At 39.7% G+C, this 21,204-nt stretch overlaps 1 protein-coding gene across 14 annotated transcripts in view; it reads right to left on the reverse strand.

Moving 5' to 3' along the window:
- Positions 1–689: 689 nt before the first annotated feature.
- CNKSR2 (connector enhancer of kinase suppressor of Ras 2) overlaps positions 690–21,204 on the reverse strand; it is a 550,079-nt gene continuing 529,564 nt past the window's right edge. For 6 of the 14 annotated variants that reach the window (XM_069761477.1, XM_069761484.1, XM_069761482.1 and 3 more), the window contains 2 exons: positions 10,068–10,264; positions 690–5,697 (listed from right to left, as the gene is read on the reverse strand). In XM_069761477.1, the coding sequence (XP_069617578.1) occupies positions 5,482–5,697; positions 10,068–10,264 (413 nt within the window). In that variant the 3' untranslated portion in view covers positions 690–5,481. The remainder of the gene's footprint in view (positions 5,698–10,067; positions 10,265–21,204) is intronic. The other 8 variants (XM_069761479.1, XM_069761476.1, XM_069761489.1 and 5 more) reach the window with 6 other exon arrangements.

Below are 21,204 nucleotides of genomic sequence, written 5' to 3' on the forward strand. Positions count from 1 at the left end.
CGTAATGCATTTTACAAGAACACAAACATTTCAAAGAAACAATTTTTTTTCTGGGTAAATACAAAAAAACAGATACTATCATAATGTGCAAATCCATATTCATGCAAAAAAGAAATACGTCTCTCATTATAGATCATTTTCTTTTAGATTATACAAAGAGTACCCTGGAGCAGGTTTCCAATGCAGTCAGTTTAAACTGTAATGAAAGGCCACGCGTTTACTGTGCAAGTAGAATGTCAAAAACACCAATTGTTATGTAGATAATAAAATAAACAGAAAAATAATCACTTAATTCTCACATTTTTAATTTCAGAAAAATTTCTGAACTCTGAGTTGTAAAATACATTCGGTCCACTGAACAAGCATAGGGAGATGAGAAACATCTTTATTAGAAAAAAACACTGTACAGCTAAATCATTGTGCATTGGTTTATACAAAAACTATTTTCCATCTTACACATATGTTCTATTATATTTCATTAATTTTCAGAATAAACACTTTCAGGCAAAATGTAATAATTCACGTGAAGGTTCACAGATTTTTTTAATTATCATCAGCCACTGATTGGCTACAATTTGCTCATGTGACACCCTCATTTGATGCTGATCCAAGCAGTCCAGAGGGAGAGACAGTGTAGAGCATGGAAGAGTGGCGCCCGTCTGCAAGTTATTTTTTTTTTTTTTTTTTTTACTTTGCTAGGTAAATTAATAAAGTGTTGTCCAGTAGTTGTTTTACAGTTCAAGATCCTCAAATTTTGTTCAAAGTGTAGATCAGGGAATCTGGAGGATTTATCCCAACCTTAATTACTCAGATAACCCATTTGTAATCCCCAAATCCCTCTATGGTGGCCAATTCAAGAAAACGGAGCACTAAGGGCCGATACATCAGAGATTTTGGCCACAAAAGTCTTCGAATAATGCAGAGTTGCAAAAAAAATTTAGGTGTTTTCATGCCACTTTAGATTAGCTCCACCAAAATGGGTAGAACCGGGGCCAGACAGGACATGGTCACAAAAACTTGCTGTCCGATTCATAAAAAGTGTATTTTTTTTAATGTCAGAAATGCTACTCCAGTTCCATACCACTAAGAAAAGGAGGCTGAATTTATTAAGTGACGACTGCATCTTAATAAATTTAACACCGTGTAATCTGTCAAGACTTGCATAGCGCCAGTCTGGATGGACTCACTCCTACAGGTATGTTCATCATATGTTTCAAATATGTAGCTTTTGCTTTTCGGCACCAAAAACAAGAATGGTGGCAGGAAAACCGCTTGGCACAATAAGCATGTTTTTGTTGCGTTTTGATGTGCGTTTTGCAAGACACCGCATGCAAACCAATGGGCCGAATAGTCACTACTAGCCTAATCAATTTAAGATCAGTTGATCAGGGCACAGCATAATGTAGCATGTATCATGGGCAGCATGGTGGCTCAGTGGTTAACATTGTTGCTTTGCAGTATCGGGGTTCTGTGTGCAAATCTCTTTAAGGACAATATGTGCTTGTTTGCGTGGGTTTTCAAGGGGTAACTCTGGTTTCCTGTCACACTCCAAAGACATACTGATATTTAGATTCTGATCCCAATGGGGAAAGTGATGATTTCTGTAAACTACAGCAGAATATAATAAAACTACATAAGAAAATAAAAAATAAATCAAACAAGGTCATTGTAGTAATGTTTTGGGTCTTTTAAGAACCAATTAGAGATATCCCTCTGACCATTCCAGTGTAAGTCTTACCCAGTAAAAGACCATATCAGGCATCGATTTAAAATTTTATTGCAGGTCGTCATGCTTTATTGGATTCCTATAGTAACAGTTGTTCAAAGTTTCCAGGGTTACCTCAACCATATAGAACATTTTGAGGTACAATAATAGAATCCCAAGGTACATCCTGGAAACGTTGTTGCCTTGTGACCACTACAGTGAACCTGTGGCCTGTGAAGTGCTAGGACCCATGCAGACGAGCTAGAACATGGACCACAATATACGGACTGTTTACGGGGCCCAAAATTGACAGCCGAACAAGTATACTGTATGTGAGGTGAACTAGTTCAGGTCAGGTGACCAAGGGCCAGTCCGTGCATTACAGTGCGTGCTGAAATTGAATTTCTCAGACGTCTGCATGAGCTCTTAGTAAACACTACGGTCATGGAATGGCTGCAGAGGTCAACGCCGGACGATCGGGAGTAGAAGATTTTGTAGGGGGGCCTGGCCAGCAGTAAGAACAAGCAGCTGGGGTCGTAACTGAGTAAATCGTGTTTTTGAGCCATACCTAATATATACGAACGAGGTGCAAAGCCTCTAATATGCCTGTGTGCATGGGGTCATACCGTACCTGGAAAAACTTGCATACGCAATACAAACTTTAAAGAATATATATATATTTCAAAACATCTATTTCTTGTGTAATTTGTCTAAAAGGCAACATGCTGCATAAACAGAAGGTTTATTTTATGCGGTCAAAAAGGTAAAGTTACCCACTGCATGATTTTAATCAAGCCAATAAAACTGCATTGTGACTACTTTGTAATACATAAAAGTCATCATTCAGGCAGAGAAAAGCCAGCTGATAAATTGTTGCTAAATGTTTCACAGAAACAGGTTCTCCTAAGAATTATTCCTGACAAATAATTTAGAAACTAAAATTGGAGAAAAAGAAGCGAGTGTCATTTTAACATGATAAACAATCCATCTTCATCTTAGATAGTGCTGTCACTATGGACAACACATAAATAAGATGGGACACATTCCAGGAGGTAGTCTTCTAGCAATATGAAATATTCTGCCACTGCTATAACTCTCTCTGAGTATTATGGCTAATGTTGTAACAACAAATAGATTTCCCAGAGAATATTCCAATTAATGGGGATGTATCATCCGAAAAACTACCTATTCTTTAAATCAGGTTTTTGTGTTAATTTTATTTCTTTTAATTATGTGTGTTATTTTCCATATTACAATCTGTATTAAAAATAGCAAAAATAGAAATCTTGCAATTTTCAAACTGGCCACTGGGGCATTATTAGACTCAAATTTTCTGTTTCAGGAGATCCACATGTACATTAGCAGCAATAGGCCGACTCTGACCCTATCTTTTGTACTGAAGCATCTAATCAGCATGTGCAGAGGTCATGGTGTAGGGAGGAGGACCAGAGGAACTGTGACATCATCTATTGTAATTGGTTGATCCTGTGTTATCAGCTGTGAAAAGATGTGATACCTGTCATTGTAATCCTGCATATGATGATAATGAGACTTCTGAAAACTCTTGCTGAAAGGACATTAAGTATGAACCTTAAATAGCCCCAGTGTCCAGTCCAACTGCTAAATTACAATTATTTTTTTAAAAACATACATCATGAAGAAAAAAAAAATTTTTTTCAATCACATGTAACACCAAAACTTGATTTAAAAATAGGTAATTTTCTAATAATACATTCCCTTTAAGGCTCTGTTCACATCTATGAATTAGTATATTTCTGTCAAAGGATCCAGTACTTTTGCCAGTGCTGCAGATAGTGCTGTCCTTGCCATCAAAATACTGGATATTGAGAAACCCTTAGAGGGAATCTGTCACCACATTTGACCTATCTAAACTATTAAATATGGACATGCAAGTTACTGTATAGTCTGCTGAAAACAGTCCTACCTGTGTGTCTCATATCAGATGACTTGTTGCTGATAAATCCTATTATCACTTTATATAAATTACGGTACCTCTTCCGGGCTATGGGGAGGACACTGCCTGGAAGATAACTCTGCCTCCAGAGCTTGTTTTAAATAAAAGGGGGAGATACCAGTGGGATGTGTAATTGCTGCTCTCTGCAGAGCTGTGTGTGATTATACCTCACACATCTGCAGGTTCCTCTCAGCTTCAGTTTCCAGCTCACAGGCATTCAGGGCTGCAATACTGCTGCCATACAGCAAAGCTGAGAGATGACAAATTTCATTCCTCCTGTTCTGTGTTAGTTACTTGTCTCACACTGGTAACTCACCTTCATGTAAAATAATCTCTGGAGGCAGAGTTATCTTCCTGGCAGCATCCCCCCATAGCCAGGGAGAGGTAATTTACACAAAGTGATACAAGATGATTTCTCAGCATCAAGGCATCTGATATGAGACACACAGGTAGGACTTTTTTCAGCATTCTATAGCCTGCATGCCCATATTAATAGTTAAGATGGGTCAAATGTGTTGACAGATTCCCGTTAAAGTGGTTGTCCAGGCTTAGGGTTCAAATATGCATTCATGCTATGTGACTGCAATGCCAGGATTCTCCGATCCTGGCACCAAAAGCATGTGATTTTCATACATTCGGTAAAATACCAACTAGACGTGCACAGCCTCCCTCAATACAAATGAATTGAGCAAGGCTGGACACGTCTAGTTGGAATGTGTCCAGAAGTATTCAAATCACATACTTGCAGTCACGTGACCGGTTGCTCCAGAGAATCCAATCAGCACGCACTGTGCATGCTGTGAGGATTCACATAAATTAACTGCATACTTGAACTCCAAGCCTGGATATAGCCTTTAAAGACACCAATATAAGTCAATAGGGACCGATAAAGCACCCGGCATAGTAGTAAACAGTTTGTTAATAATAAAAGCCAAAATAATTCTGTGAACAGAGCTCAAGACCAATTGTCCCCACTATGATCGTTGATTGCCTATCCACAGAATAAATGACAATTAACTGAACTTTGGGGTATGGGGCTCTGAAGTGCCCTATTTGAAAGGAGCGATAGCTGGGCATGTGTGCCACTACTCCATACACTATCTGTGGCACTTACAGAGGTCCAGCACTTAGCCATCTCTGGAATTCCTGCAGACAATGAATCGAACAGTGGCCGGTATTTGCGTCCACCACTCTATTCAAACAAGGCACTTCAGAGCCCAGTTCTTAGGATCAGTTCTCATAACCTCTATTTATCACCTATACTGGGAATAGAAGACAATTTTCTAGGTTAGGACAACTCTTTTTTCAGTAACCAATTTGTACTATAAATTTAATTGTCATTATATAATTTAATTTATAATCTAAAAAAAAATACAACTACAGCATTTGATATTTTCTATCTGAGGCATTGTTACATTTCCTATATATATATATTTATCTGGTTATAAAAAGGTTTTATTTTTTATTCTTTTGCCAAACAGTATACTTTTTTTTTACCCAGAAATAATTTGTGTCATAGAAAAGTTAGTTTTGTTTCAAATATAAAGCCCTAAGCTTGACCAACATATTTAATACATACATATTTATTCATTTTTACCACAAAAATAACACAAAGCATAGCACTGATAGCATTAAAAATTTACAAATGCCAAAATAAGACAATGGCATCTCGGCAATATAATGCTTACGCCACATAAGTCAGCAACATTAAAATATATATTACTAGACTTTGCAGATATTCAGGATCATTTCAGTTAGAAAAAACTTCCAAGGTTCAGAGTAGATTCAGAGGATACAACAATTATACATGCGTTTCAATATAAGAATGCGTGAGGGATAGAGACTGAATAAGAGCATCCACTTCAGAAGAAACGCTTTCACAGTTCTTTACATCACTTTTTTGACAGATGTCCAAAAAAAGGTCAAGATATAGCTGCTTCCATTCTTGAAAGTCTTTAGATGTCAAATCTGGATTTTCCAGAATCTTATCAATGATAGCTACTTCTCCTTCTTTGGCCTAAAAAAATAAATAAATAAAATCAATGCAAGAACAGTCAAAAAAGTCATTATTATTAAGAAACAAAAACATAGCATAATCAACATAACTTCAATGTTCATGTGTACGTAAAGCACTAATCCGGCTTTTTGAATTTTATTTCAGCACTGGAGTGTCATCACTAACGTACACTCCCTGACAGAAGTTATGTCTCTTATCCATGTTATGTAAATAAAAGCTTATAACCGGATATTAAATTCATCCATTGGTTGTATAAAATATTCTTTTGAAAGCTGAAACCCTTCGAAATGTGGTTTAGGTTAAGAAAATAAATTGGCATCAATGCAGAAATATTGATCAGTTAATGGACACAGAATGGTCAGATTTTGGCAAGACAAAATTTTTGTCGCCCACAGAAAGTAATGTGATATTCAAACAAATAATTAACTTAAAATACAAATATATGTTGCATAATATTGGTGAATGAAGCTGTGGTGCTATTAGAATCATATTTAATATTTTGTGTGACTTCCATAAGCTTGAAGGACTGCATCCATGCGGTACAACAATGATTCATACAATTTATTAATGAAGTCATCAGGAACAGCAAAGAATGCCTCCCAGAGTTCATCTAGATTCTTGGTTTTGTCTTCCAAGCTTCCTCTTTCATCCTACCTCAAACAAGCTCAATGATGTTCATGTCTGGTGACTGGGCTGGCCACTCCTTGAGAACCTTGATCTTTTTTGCCTGGAGGAACTTTGTTGTAGAGATGGATGTATGACATGGATTACCATCCTGCTGCAGAATTTGACCCCTTTTATGATTTGGAATATAAGAAGTACCTAATACTTCTTGATATTTTAGGTTATTGATATTGCCTTCCACCTTGCAAATGTTTTGCACACCCACATACTGAATGTAACCCCAGACCATGATCTTTCCACCACCAAATTTAACTATGTTCTGGGTGTATTTTGCATCCATACAGGCTCCAGTCGGTCTCCTGCAGTATTTGCGGCGGCTGTAGTGCAATTCTACTGAAGATTCATCAGAGAAATCCACCGTCTGCCACTTTTCCAGAGTCCATCTGTTTAGCAGGCTGTGGGACTTTGCAAATGCCACACGGCTTTTTATTTGCCTTTTGCTTAGTGCTGGCTTCTGGGCACTGATTCGACCATGGAGGCCATTTCGAGACAGGATCCTACAAATTGTTCTAGTTGACACAGGGACTTAAGGTGACCAGGCCTGTTGGAGCTCTGCTGTAGTGGAAGAGGGGCTTGCTTTGGATTTTCTAACCAACAAACGTTCCTCCTGAGCAGTTGTCTTGCGGGGTCTGCCGGACCTGGGCTTGTCAAACACATCTCCAGTCTCTTCAAATCTTATTTTAATTCTTTGTACTTGATGCTGAGACACATTAAAGTGGATTGCAGTGGATCTGGTCTTCAGCCTCTTGATAATCCAGGCTTTGGTCGCAAGGTGGATTTTTGGCATGTTGTCAGAGATCAAGTTGCAGTTGAAATGAAGTTCTGGGGTGGTGGGTTTCTTTTTATACACACACTAATTAACCAATAATTTACTGAGCACAGGTGAGGATGTAAACTAGGATTGGGTGCATTATGTGACCAGGTAACAAAACTTTTGTCTTGCCAAAATCTGACCATTCTGTGTCCATTAACTGAGCAATATTTCTGCATTGATGCCAATTTATTTTCTTAACCACATTTCGGAGAGTTTCAGCTTTCAAAAGAATAATTTATACAACCAATGGATGAATTTAACGTCAGGTTATAAGCTTTTATTTACATAACATGGATAAGAGACAACTTCTGTCAGGGAGTGTAAGTACCTTTCTCCTTGTGTTATAGTTACCAGCCTCAGTCTTCAGCTGTTCCCAACGCCACTCTGGTCCCGTTCCAACATCTTGTGACCTCAGCTTTTAACAGATGGGAAGTCACAGGTCAAATGCAAGCCTTTTTCTGGCCCCTAGAATTACATGGAGAAGTGACCTCTAGCTCATCTGGCAAACACTGGAGAGATCCAGCAGGTCACAGCCACCAGAAGACAACCGGAGTGGTGCCAATAAGAGAAAGTAGACGACAGCTGGTATTTTACTATGGGCAGTGAACATGCATTAGTTATATCACTCTGGTAGCGAAATAAATAATAACAATGGAGTGGCGTTTTAAAAGATAACTCTCAACGCTATATACAATTTTGGTGAATTTTTGTATCACCTCTTCATTCATTTGACTGTCCTTTTACACCTTTATCAGGCTGCCTTCAAGGCATGCAGCAGAATGTGAAATGATTGTCATGACAAAGATGGCCTATTCGGTCATATTAAGTTCATATAGGGAGTCTACCCACCTGGAAACTCCTTATAAGTCAGAATAGAGAGCTGCTGTGCAAGAGAAGTTCCAATTCTGGTAGACACAACCATCCATGGTCAGATGATCAAATAAATGCAGGCTGCCCTGCATTAATAACTGACCGCTGGGGGGTAAGCAAGATTTCCATCTGATTGGAGCTTCAATTGCATGTATTATGATATTTCCTGAAAGAAAATAGTGCAGCATTGCGCACTATTTTTTCAGGTAAAACGATGGACACTGACAGTTTTACATTTTCTGCTTCTATGTATAAACAGAAATGCTAAGTGGCGCATAGTCTAAGAGAAATCACCTAATGGCCCCGATTCATCAGAGTGATTACGCCAGAATTGTAGTGTAAAACAATTTGACGTGAACATTTTTTGCAACTTTGGATTTTTGTCGGCAGGACGGGGTATAACAGAGTGTAGCAGCACCCGCTTGTCAAGTTCATGATTTATGAGGAGGGTCACATAAGTGCACCCCACTTATCACATGCACCTGAATCATTAAGAGGCACACTAATCTTAATGAGTCAGGAGCGTCTCACTCCACTATGCCCCCTCATCAAGACTGGTGTGAGCAATGTTAGTCTTGATGAATCGGGGCAATATGTTTATGCCTAAGTCCATGTTGTAGATGCCAAGGGCAGCCTATTCGAGTATTTGGGAGTAACAAAAAGTACAGGAGTCCTATCCATTTGTTCAAGAGATCTCCAGAAGTGCACTTGTTGATGGCAACTTACTTTCTTACTTAGACAGCTAGAACTTGAACTAAAGGCTACTAGTAAATGACAAAGATATATACAGAAATTTTTTCCCCATAAATTTGATATAATAAAAGTACCTTTCAACAGGATGCAAACTGTTTTATGAACAGAGCAATAATAAAATAAAATGAAATATTCTATTATTGCCACGTACATAAGAAAATGATAAAAGTCTGCCAGAGAATTAAGAAATATTACTACAGTTTGTCCTTGACATGTAGCACTCAGACCATTAAGTGAGATACTAATCCTAAACTTTATCTTCTATACACAAGTTGTACAGCTGTTGACTATAGCATTCATTATTGGGACGACGGTCTGTAAGTAAAACTTCAAAGGAATGAAAGCACAAGTGCGTCTTAATAAGTGGGACCCCATCCCCAATGATTTAAGACATTAGGCTTTGTGGTCCAAAGACTGAAAGATTGCTGTTGAACGTTATTATGACTGGCCATATATTTTTTCAAATGGCGCCTTAAACATACCGCAGCTTTCATGCTTGTACTTTTTGAATAATATATGCATATGTCTGAGCATGGTGAATAAGAATTTTTTTTTCAGTTTAATTTATTAAAATAATAGCCTGTAGATCATTCGTCATGCACAAAAACCACTCAAAGGAATGATGGCTAAAAATCAGTTTAGCAATTGGGCTTCGTTAAAAGTTTTGCCCACATCTAGGGATCCCCCGATCTGTTTTCTGGCAATTTCCCTTGGCTGCATTCAGAACTTTTATAGCTGTGAATACGCCATCAGCTCTCCAACTAGTGGTGGTAATATGTCGCCCGATATGGGATTGGGTGACCCTTATTCTGGAAATTGGTGCAGGTCTAAAAAGTTGTACCTGCACTCATTGGACATTTACAGCATATCCACTGGATATGACAATGTCTCTCATGAGACGATGCCTTCAAATTGGGTTACAATAGCAACTTGGAAGCTCCCAGCTGTTACGAAAAATACGGCTTTTCTATGAATGCCTATGACCAGACACTCGCCACATTCATTTAATGGGGGAATTTTTCTGCCGCATAACGTACAAAATGTTATGCGATTTAATAATTGACTAAATATAAGTAAGCAGAAATAAACTTATGTTTAATACTCAGATAAAAACAATACATTCTTACAAACAAAACTGCCCTGTATCTTTGTTATATTTACAATTAGGTTTAAAAAAAAATTAAAACTTTTTTTGCCACTTTAATATCTTTCCCAAGGATTGCTTACAAAATCTTTTCTAATTTCCTACCTTTAAAGTGCTTTGCAAAATTCGCAGTCTGTGAAGTTTTTCATTGACTACTGGATCACTACATCTTTTTATAAAAGACTTCTTGTACTCCAATTTGGTTGAAAGACGTTGTTCTCCAATTGGGGACAAACTGGCCTTTTCCAGGGCCCTGTAGAGATCTTGTAATGAGTCTGCTGGCTCCTCATCTACAGTGTCTGCTATCACGAAAACAGAAGGAATGGAGCAATATTAACTAGTGAGAAATTGTAGGCTAGCAACTGTTTCTTGCTATCTTTGTGATTTTTTTATAATTTTTTTTTTTAGTTTCTAATTCCTGGCCAAACATTGGAGGGAACCTGGCACCACAAAAATGCAGGACAAGATGACCAGATTGATATATAGTTTCTTAACTATATTTTGTCTGCTCTTTCTGGGATTTTCAGCCTGGTAGGCGGTCCTATCAGTGACTGACCGCTGTCTCTCTATACACACTTATACAAAGAAAGTGGTCATTCACTGATAGGACCTTAGGCTGGACTGAAAATCCCAGAAAGAGAAGAGGATTAAATGATGAAAACTGAGGTTAGGCTGGGGTCACACTTGCGAGTGCAATGCGAGAAACTCACGCGAGTCTCTCGCATCAATACCACTGCCGCCGGCTCTCGGCACCGGAGTGTGAAGCTGCATGTATTTCTATGTAGCTGAACACTCCGGTCTCGAGTGCCGGTGGCAGTGTCGGGTATTGAAGGGAGAGACTTGCACGAGTTTCTCGTTTTGCACTCGCAAGTGTGACATCGGCCTGATACTGAATTTTTTCTCACAAAACTATGTATCAATCTGCTCAGCTCACCCTGGTTTTAAAACATGGTGCCTGCAGATTGGACGGCATTTTCATGGTGACAGGTTCCCTTTATCAACTTTTGAGATGAAAATATAAAATTAAATCATAGAAAACTATATATACTCCGTGTCTTCACCTCTGTAGGAGATGCTGCCATAAAATACAGGATGTGACAGATTTGATTTAAACCCTTTGTACCCTTTCTCCACCAAATTTAGATCTCTAGTGATTATTTACCAAGGAAAAATATTTTTTAAAGTTATTCTCGATGGGCGCATAGTGTGAGGTAATAATTAGTGATGAGTAGTGATGAGCGAATATACTTGTTACTCGAGATTTCTCGAGCACGCTCGGGTGTCCTCTGAGTATTTTTTAGTGCTCGGAGATTTAATTTTCATCACCGCAGCTGAATGATTTACATCTCTTAGCCAGCTTGATTACATGTGGGGATTCCTTAGCAACCAGGCAACCCCCACATGTACTTATACTGGCTAACAGATGTAAATCATTCAGCTGCAGCGATGAAAACTTAATCTCCGAGCACTAAAAAATACTCGGAGGACACCCGAGCGTGCTCCGGAAATCTGAAATAATGAGTATATTCGCTCATCACTAAAAAATCCTACACTCATTCCCTGGACTAGCACTGCTACCCTGCATGCTCTATTGTGGCCCCCAACTAGTCTCGGAGCATCAACATCAGGAGGTGTGAAATTCCGTGTTTTGCCAGTGTCTTCTGATTGACTGCAGCCTTCAGATTTCTTTCAAGCCAGCTTTTCCTTGGATGTAGCGTGAACGCTTCAACGATTCAGCAGCCAATGGTTGGCTGCAGCGGTTACATGATGCCCTCACCAATGTTGATGCTCCAAGACCATTGAAGACACAGGAGCGAGTATAGAAGAGCTGTACTTGTCTAGGAGTTGAGCACAGGAATTTTTTTCATTACCTCGCTCTGGAGATTTTGAGAATAACTTTAAAGTAGAGGAAAACCACTTTAATATGGAAAGACTCTGCAAAACCATGGCCAGAATTATGGCTGTGAGGGTCTTTAGGCTCCCAGCAGTTTCGCTACTTTGGAAATTATAATATAATTGGTAAAAGCCTACATTTATCATCATTTAAGTAGTCAGATCTACTGAATTTGTAATCAAAATTAGTATTTATTATAAAGAAGGAAGATAAAAAGGGTAAAAGAATGTATTTTGCCAAAAAGGTATTATAATTCTAACACATTATTTTTAATTTATTTTGTTAAAATAGTAAAATAATTAGACCAAAATCTGCGGACAATCAGAAAAATGATTAAAAACTTAATATAGTGGGGAATTAGGAAAGGTAGAAATCAGTTGTGAGGCCAAATAGACTTAAAAAATAATGAGTAAATAATCCCTTCTTATGGTAACAAAAGAAGGGGCAATAATAATAATCCAGTCATTCTATCACTTGTAGGAGCAATCTCCTGGTCATTTTCAATGTAATAATATACTTCAATACTTTACCTTTTCTAAAACAGAAATTAAAAATTAACGGTTTACAGTTTGCCTCATTTTCAATGCAATGAAAGTTAAATCGAGTCAATAAAAATATTCTATTTTATATGTGGGGTTAATTGCCACCTCTACATCCATTCTGTAGTATAATAGGAAAAATACTTTGCTTTATTGTGATCATAATGTTAATAAATTGGAAAATAAGAAATCATTTTAAAAGTAATTTAGACAAAAAGTTTAATTACTTTAAATTTGTTAGCTTAATAAGATAATGTTGCTTAATAAGCCATAGGCAAAATTAAAGGTACGGTAATTTCTAGCTGAAACAAGTTATTATGTTTTCACTGGATAGGTAGTAACAGTTTTATCAGTGTGAGTCGCAATGCAGGACTCGTATCCGCTGTTCTTCCCTGGCCACGAGGCCGCATCCAGGGGGAGATGAATGGAAGCGCAGGTCACACATGTGCACTATTGCCACATTCAAATTAATGATAATAATCAAAGATGACCAAGTGCGCTACACTTGGCTATGTTTGTAAGTGTCATGGACTTGAATGTGGTGGCAGGGTTCATGTGTATCCTGCCACTCCATTCAACTCCTGGTAGCCAGAAAAGGAGGATTAATTATTATCAGCTATCCAGTTGAGATGAAAAAGTGCATGGTTTTAGTAGAGGAGAACCGGGCTACTATATACAGTTAAAACCAGAAGTTTACATACACTATATAAAAAGACACATTCATGTTTTTCGCAATATCTGACATGAAATCAGAATAAATGTTTCCTGTTTTAAGTCAATTAGGATTTCCATAATTATTAATATTTGCCAGAATAATGAGAGAATGTTTTAAGGCATTTTTATTACTTACTGCACAATCAGAAGTTTACATAGGTTTCATTAGTATTTGGTACCATTGCCCTTAAATGACTTGGGTAAAACATTTGGGATATCCTTCCACAAGCCTCTCACAATAGTTGATCAGAATTTGGGCCCATTTCTCCTGACAAAACTGATGTAACTTATCCAGGTTTGTAGGTCGTCTTTCTTGCACCTGCATTTTCAGCTTTCCTCATAAATTTTCAATAGGACTGAGATCAGGGCTTTGTGATGGCCACTTCAAAACATTGACTTTGTGATCCTTAAGCCACTTTGTTACCACTTTGGCAGTATGCTTCGGGTCATTGTCAATTTGGAAAACCCATTTCCACCCAAGCTTTAACTTCGTGGCTGATGTTTTGAGATGTTGCTTCAGTATTGCCACATAATCTTTTTTCATGATGCCATATATTTAGTGAAGTGCACCAGTCCCTCCTGCAGCAAAACTACCCCACAACATGATGCTGCTACCCCCGTGTTTCACAGTTGGGATGGTGTTCTTAGGCTTCCAAGCTTCTCCCTTTATCCTCCAAATGTAACGATGGTCATTATGCCCAAAAAGTCCCAGACCACAGGACATGCAAACATTAATCTGGCTTTTATTTTTTTTTGGAGTAATAGCTTCTTCCTGACAGAGTGGCCTTTCAGCCCATGTTGTTAGAGTACTCGTTTCACTGTGGATATTGACACAATCTTACCGGCCGCCATCATCTTCACAAGGTCTTTTGCTTTTATCCTTGGTAGGATATGCACATGTTGGACCAAAGCACATTCATCTCTGGGACACTGAACCCATCTCCTTCCTGAGCGGTATGATGGCTGGACATTCACATCTTGTTTATACTTGCGTATAATTGTTTGTACCGATGAACAAGGCACCTTCAGGTATCTTGAAATTGTACCCAAGAATGAGCCAGACTTGTGCAAGTCCACAATTCTCTTCCTGATATCTTGGCTGATTTCTAGAGACTTTCCCATGATGCTACACAAAGAAGCAGTGTGTTTCAAGTGAGCAATAAAATACATCCACAGGAGTGTCTCTAATTAACTCAGATGTTGCCAAAAAATGAGCTTCTAAAAAAAAAAGAAAAAAAAACCTTTCAAATACATGACATCTTCATATGAGCAGTCCAGAATTGTTTAAAGGCATAGTAATCTTAGTGTATGTAAACTTGTGACTTTGCAGTAAGTAATAAAAATGTCTTAACACATTCTCTCTCGTTATGCTGGCATTTGTCAAATATTAATAATTATGGTAATCCTAATTGACCTTTACAGGGAAAGGTTTATTCTGATTTCATGACAGATATTGAGAAAAACATGCATATGCAGTCATGGCCAAAAGTATTCACACCCCTGCAATTCTGTCAGATAATGCTCAGTTTCTTCAAGAAAATGATTGCAAACACAAATTCTTTGGTATTATTATCTTCATTTAATTTGTCTTAAATGAAAAAACACAAAATAGAATGAAGCAAAAAGCAAAACATTGATCATTTCACACAAAACTCTAAAAATGGGCCAGACAAAAGTATTGGCACCCTCAGCCTAATACTTGGTTGCACAACCTTTAGCCAAAATAACTGCGACCAACCACTTCCGGTAACCATCAATGAGTTTCTTACAATGCTCTGCTGGAATTTTAGACCATTCTTCTTTGGCAAACTGCTCCAGGTCCCTGATATTTGAAGGGTGCCTTCTCCAAACTGCCATTTTTAGATCTCTCCACAGGTGTTCTATGGGATTCAGGTCTGGACTCATTGCTGGCCACCGTAGAAGTCTCCAGTGCTTTCTCTCAAACCATTTTCTAGTGCTTTTCGAAGTGTGTTTTGGGTCATTGTCCTGCTGGAAGACCCATGACCTCTGAGGGAGACCCAGCTTTCTCACACTGGGCCCTACAATATTCTGCAAAATTTGTTGGTAGTCTTCAGACTTCATAATGCTATGCACACGGTCAAGCAGGCCAGTGCCAGACGAAGCAAAGCAACCCCAAAATATCAGGGAACCTCTGCCATGTTTGACCGTAGGGACCGTGTTCTTTTCTTTGAATGCCTCTTTTTTTCTCCTGTAAACTCTATGTTGATGCCTTTGCCCAAAAAGCTCTACTTTTGTCTCATCTGACCAGAGAACATTCTTCCAAAACGTTTTAGGCCTTTTCAGGTAAGTTTTGGCAAACTCCAGCCTGGCTTTTTTATGTCTCGGGGTAAGAAGTGGGGTCTTCCTGAGTCTCCTACCTTACAGTCCCTTTTCATTCAGATGCCGACGGATAATATGGGTTGACACTGTTGTACCCTTGGACTGCAGGGCAGCTTGAACTTCTTTGGATGTTAGTCGGGGTTCTTTATTCAACATCCGCACAATCTTGCGTTGAAATCTCTTGTCAATTTTTCTTTTCCGTCCACATCTAGGGAGGTTAGCCACAGTGCCATGGGCTTTAAACTTCTTGATGACACTGCGCACGGTAGACACAGGAACATTCAGGTCTTTGGAGATGGACTTGTAGCCTTAAGATTGCTCATGCTTCCTCACTATTTGGTTTCTCAAGTCCTCAGACAGTTCTTTGGTCTTCTTTCTTTTCTCCATGCTCAATGTGGTACACACAAGGACACAGGACAGAGGTTGAGTCAACCTTAATCCATGTCAACTGGCTGCAAGTGTGATTTAGTTATTGTCAACACCTGTTAGATGCCACAAGTAAGTTACAGGTGCTGTTAATTACACAAATTAGAGAAGCATCACATGATTTTTCGAACAGTGTGAATACTTTTGTCCACCCCCTTTTTTATATTTGGTGTGGAATTATATCCAATTTGGCTCTAGGACAATTCTTTTTGTGTTCTTTCATTTAAGACAAATTAAATGAAGATAATAATACCAAATAATTTGTGTTTGCAATCATTTTCAGGAAGAAACTGAGTATTATCTGACAGAATTGCAGGGGTGTGAATACTTTTGGCCATGGCTGTAGCTCTGGCAAAAATTAAGTGACCACCACAACGAAACCCTGTCATGGGCAGCCCAATCTCCAGACCTGTACCCCATTGGAAACCTCTGGAATGCAATCAAGAAGATGATGGATAGTCACAATTTTTGTGCCAGAAGCAGTGTGAAAGACTGGTGGAAAGCATGCCAAGACGCATGAAAGCTGTGATTAAAAATCATGGTTATTCCACAATATATTGATTTCTGAACTGAGTTAAAAAGTTAGTATTGTTGTTTCTAAATTATAATGAACTTGTTTTGTTTCTCTGACTGTTTCACTTATTCATTCTCGTCTGGACTATTGTAACTCTCTACTAATCGGTCTCCCTCTTGCAAAACTCTCCCCGCTCCAATCTGTCCTGAATGCTGCAGCCAGGATCATATTCCTCACCAACCGTTACACCGATGCCTCTACCCTGTGCCAGTCATTACACTGGCTACCCATCCACTCCAGAATCCAGTACAAAACTACTACCCTCATCCACAAAGCACTCCATGGCTCAGCACCACCCTACATCTCCTCCCTGGTATCAGTCTACCACCCTACCCGTGCCCTCCGCTCCGCTAATGACCTCAGGTTAGCATCCTCAATAATCAGAACCTCCCACTCCCGTCTCCAAGACTTTACACGTGCTGCGCCGATTCTGTGGAATGCACTACCTAGGTTAATACGATTAATCCCCAATCCCCACAGTTTTAAGCGTGCCCTAAAAACTCATTTGTTCAGACTGGCCTACCGCCTCAATGCATTAACCTAACGATCCCTGTGTGGCCTATTTATAATAAAAAAAAAAAAAAAAAAAAAGGTTCCTCGCATCATGTTCTCATACACTTTATGCAGTATTAGCCCTCTGTGTCTGTACTGCTACATACTTAGGCAGGTAACTGGTTCATGCAGCTTTACATGAACACCTGAGCCTTACACTATAGCTGGTCCGAATAACTAAAGCAATTGTTACCATCCACCTCTCGTGTCTCCCCTTTTCCCCATAGTTTGTAAGCTTGCGAGCAGGGCCCTCACTCCTCCTGGTATCTGTTTTGAACTGTATTTCTGTTATGCTGTAATGTTTATTGTCTGTACAAGTCCCCTCTATAATTTGTAAAGCGCTGCGGAATATGTTGGCGCTATATAAATAAAATTATTATTATTATTATTATTTGTTTGCATTATTTGAGGTCTGAAAGCACTGTTGTTGTTTTAAATTTTGACAATTTCTCCTTTTCAGAAAAAACAAATTTATTGCTTGGAAATTCGTAGACATGTTGTCAGAAGTTTGTAGACTAAAAGAACAATTTACATTTTACTTAAAAATATACCTATAAAGAGAAAAATCAGACAAACTGAACATTTTGCAGTGGGCTCTTAATTTTGCCAGAGCTGTATGACAAGTATATAACTTTAGGGATAGGAATGACATACTATATACTGATGAAAATAAGAAAAAGCAGAGAAACGGATTGCAAAACAAACAGCATAACACTAACAATACACCTACTCTGCAGAAATGAGGCTCAAATACAGAAAAACAAAGAGCCTGCACCATTATATGTGAAACTAGTAGGCAGCACTGTTGAGTACAAGATGGGCTGGGAGGCCGCCAACAATAAATTCTGCTGACATTTCTTAAATGCCTGGGTTGTTTGCATTTTATATTGCTAATTAGTACATGCTTTACATCTCATCAGTGACAATGTACGGCAGCGATCAAACTGCTAATTTGATCTGGCACCTTGTGCTGCTCATCAAGAACATTTATAATTAGCTTCTGCCTAATAAAAGTGTTAGTGGCCTAAACGGTATATTGGGAGAAGTCTATAGCTGAGAGAGGTGCAACGAAATGGAGAGACTTCTGAGCAGACACAGAAAACAACAAACAAAAAGCAGACATGAACGTTTTTGTCATCCATCATTTTTAACCTAGGAGAAGCCAAAGACATCATATGTGTCCAAGCAATTCAAGGTTAAATATTCATTTAGCAGAACATTTACATTTTTAAATGTTATTGTTTAAGGGGTTTTGCTCTTCACATATTCACACAGCAAAGCTGTTAACAATGGACAGAATATAGGTCTTTGAGTGGAAAGCACCATTACCCATTAAGAAGTGTTCTAAATAATAATAAGAACCCCTGGCAAAAATTATGTAATCACCGGCCTTGGAGTATGTTCATTCAGTTGTTCAATTTTGTAGAAAAAAAAGCAGATCACAGACATGGCACAAAACTAAAGTCATTTCAAATGGCAACTTTCTGGCTTTAAGAAACACTAAAAGAAATCAAGAACAAAAAATGTGGTAGTCCGTAACGGTTACTTTTTTTAACCAAGCATAGAGGGAAAATTATGGAATCACTCAATTCTGAGAAAAAAATTATGGAATCACCCTGTAAATGAATCATGGCTCCAACACGAGAGATGTCAATTGAAACAAAGGAGAGGATTATCAAACTCTTAAAAGAGGGTAAATCATCACACAATGTCGCAAAAGATGTTGGTTGTTCACAGTCAGCTATGTCTAAAATCTGGACCAAATACAAACAACATGGGAAGGTTATTAAAGGCAAACATACTGGTAGACCACGGAAGACATCAAAGCGCCAAGACCGGAAACTTAAAGCAATATGTCTCCAAAACAGGAAATGCACAACAAAACAAATGAGGAACGAATGGGAGGAAACTGGAGTCAACGTCTGTGACCGAACTGTAAGAAACCACCGCCTAAAGGAAATGGGATTTACATACAGAAGAGCTAAATGAAAGTCATCATTAACACCTAAACATAAAAAACAAGGTTACAGTGGGCTAAGGAAAAGCAATCATGGACTGTGGATGACTGGATGAAAGTCATACTCAGTGATGAATCACGAATCTGCATTGGGCAAGGTGATGGTGCTGGAACTTTTGTTTGGTGCCATTCCAATGAGATTTATAATGATGACTGCCTGAAGAGAACATGCAAATTTCTAGTCATTGATGATATGGGGCTGCATGTCAGGTAAAGGCACTGGGGAGATGGCTGTTATTACATCTTCAATAAATGCACATGTTTATGTTGATATTTTGGACACTTTCTTTTCCCATCAGTTGAAAGGATGTTTGGGGATGATGAAATCATTTTTCAAGATGATAATGCATCCTGCCATAGAGCAAAAACTGTGAAAACATTCCTTGAAAAAAGACACATAAAGTTAATGTCATGGCCTGCAAATAGTCCAGATCTCAATCCAATTGAAAATCTTTGGTGGAAGTTGAAGAAAATGGAACATGACAAGGCTCCAACCTGCAAAGCTGATCTGGCAACAGCAATCAGAGAAAGTTGGAGCCAGATTGATGAAGAGTCCTGTGTGACACTCATTAAGTCCATGCCTCAGAGACTGCAAGCTGTAATAAAAGCCAGAGGTGGTGCCACAAAATACTAGTGATGTTTTGGAGTGTATTTTTGTTTGTTTTTCATGATTCCATAATTTTTTCCTCAGAATTCAGTGATTCCATAATTTTCCCCTATGTTTGGTTAAAAAAGTAACCATTACTGACTACCACATTTTTTGTTCTTGATTTCTTTTAGTGCTTCTTAACCCCTTCCCGACCCATGACGCCACGTAGGCGTCATGAAAGTCGGTGCCAATCCGACCCATGACGCCTATGTGGCGTCATGGAAAGATCGCGTCCCTGCAGATCGGGTGAAAGGGTTAACTCCCATTTCACCCGATCTGCAGGGATAGGGGGAGTGGTAGTTTAGCCAAGGGGGGTGGCTTCACCCCCCCGTGGCTACGATCGCTCTGATTGGCTGTTGAAAGTGAAACTGCCAATCAGAGCGATCTGTAATATTTCACCTATTATAACGGGTGAAATATTACAATCCAGCCATGGCCGATGCTGAAATATCATCGGCCATGGCTGGAAATACTAATGTGCCCCCACCCCACCTGTTGTGAATTCTGTGGCTGAGTTCACTTCTGTGGCCACAAGTGGTATTGCAGTCTCTGGGCTTCCTCCCTCAGGTGTTTTGGTGAGCTCGTTGGCTGCCTTGCTATCAGTGGCGTAGGAAGGGGGGTGCGGGGGGGGCGGTCCGCCCCGGGCGGCACAATGCTGGGGGCGGCCGGCGCTGCAGAAGAAGATAAAAAAAAAAAAAAAAAGACGCCCCTTTAAATCTTCGGGCGGCGCCGTCCGCCGCCACGACCAGGGCCAGCTCCCCCCACCCCCGGGTCCCGCCCCCGCCCCCCGCTCTATACTCACCTCTCCTGGTTCCTGCGGCGCCGGCAGCTGCAGCCTCCTCTGACTCTGCGACGTCTCAGAGCAGAGGGCGCGATGACGTCACTACTGTGCGCGCCGCTCTGCCTCTCTGTCCTGAGCGTCGCAGAGCCGGAGAGACGCTGACTGCACCGGACCTGCGCTGGGAACGGGAGAGGTGAGGATTTTACTTTTTTTTTTTTTTCTTTATTTCTGACTGTCTGGGGCTGGGGCAATGCTGGAGACCATGGGGCAGAATGCTGGACACACTGGGGCAATACAGGAGACCATGGGGCAGATTGCTGGACACACTGGGGCAATACAGGAGACTATGGGGCAGATTGCTGGACACACTGGGGCAATACAGGAGACCATGGGGCAGATTGCTGGACACACTGGGGCAATACAGGAGACCATGGGGCAGATTGCTGGACACACTGGGGCAATACAGGAGACCATGGGGCAGATTGCTGGACACACTGGGGCAATACTGGAGACCATGGGGCAGAATGCTGGACACACTGGGGCAATACTGGAGACCTAGGGGCAGAATGCTGGACACACTGGGGCAATACTGGAGACCATGGGGCAGAATGCTGGACACACTGGGGCAATACTGGAGACCATGGGGCAGAATGCTGGACACACTGGGGCAGTACAGGAGACTATGGGGCAGAATGCTGGACACTCTGAATACTGGAGACCATGGGGCAGATCTCAGGACACATTGAGGCAATGCTG

The sequence above is a fragment of the Ranitomeya imitator genome, chromosome 3, assembly GCF_032444005.1.
Source record: "Ranitomeya imitator isolate aRanImi1 chromosome 3, aRanImi1.pri, whole genome shotgun sequence".
In the NCBI taxonomy this organism is placed as follows: Eukaryota; Metazoa; Chordata; class Amphibia; order Anura; family Dendrobatidae; genus Ranitomeya; species Ranitomeya imitator.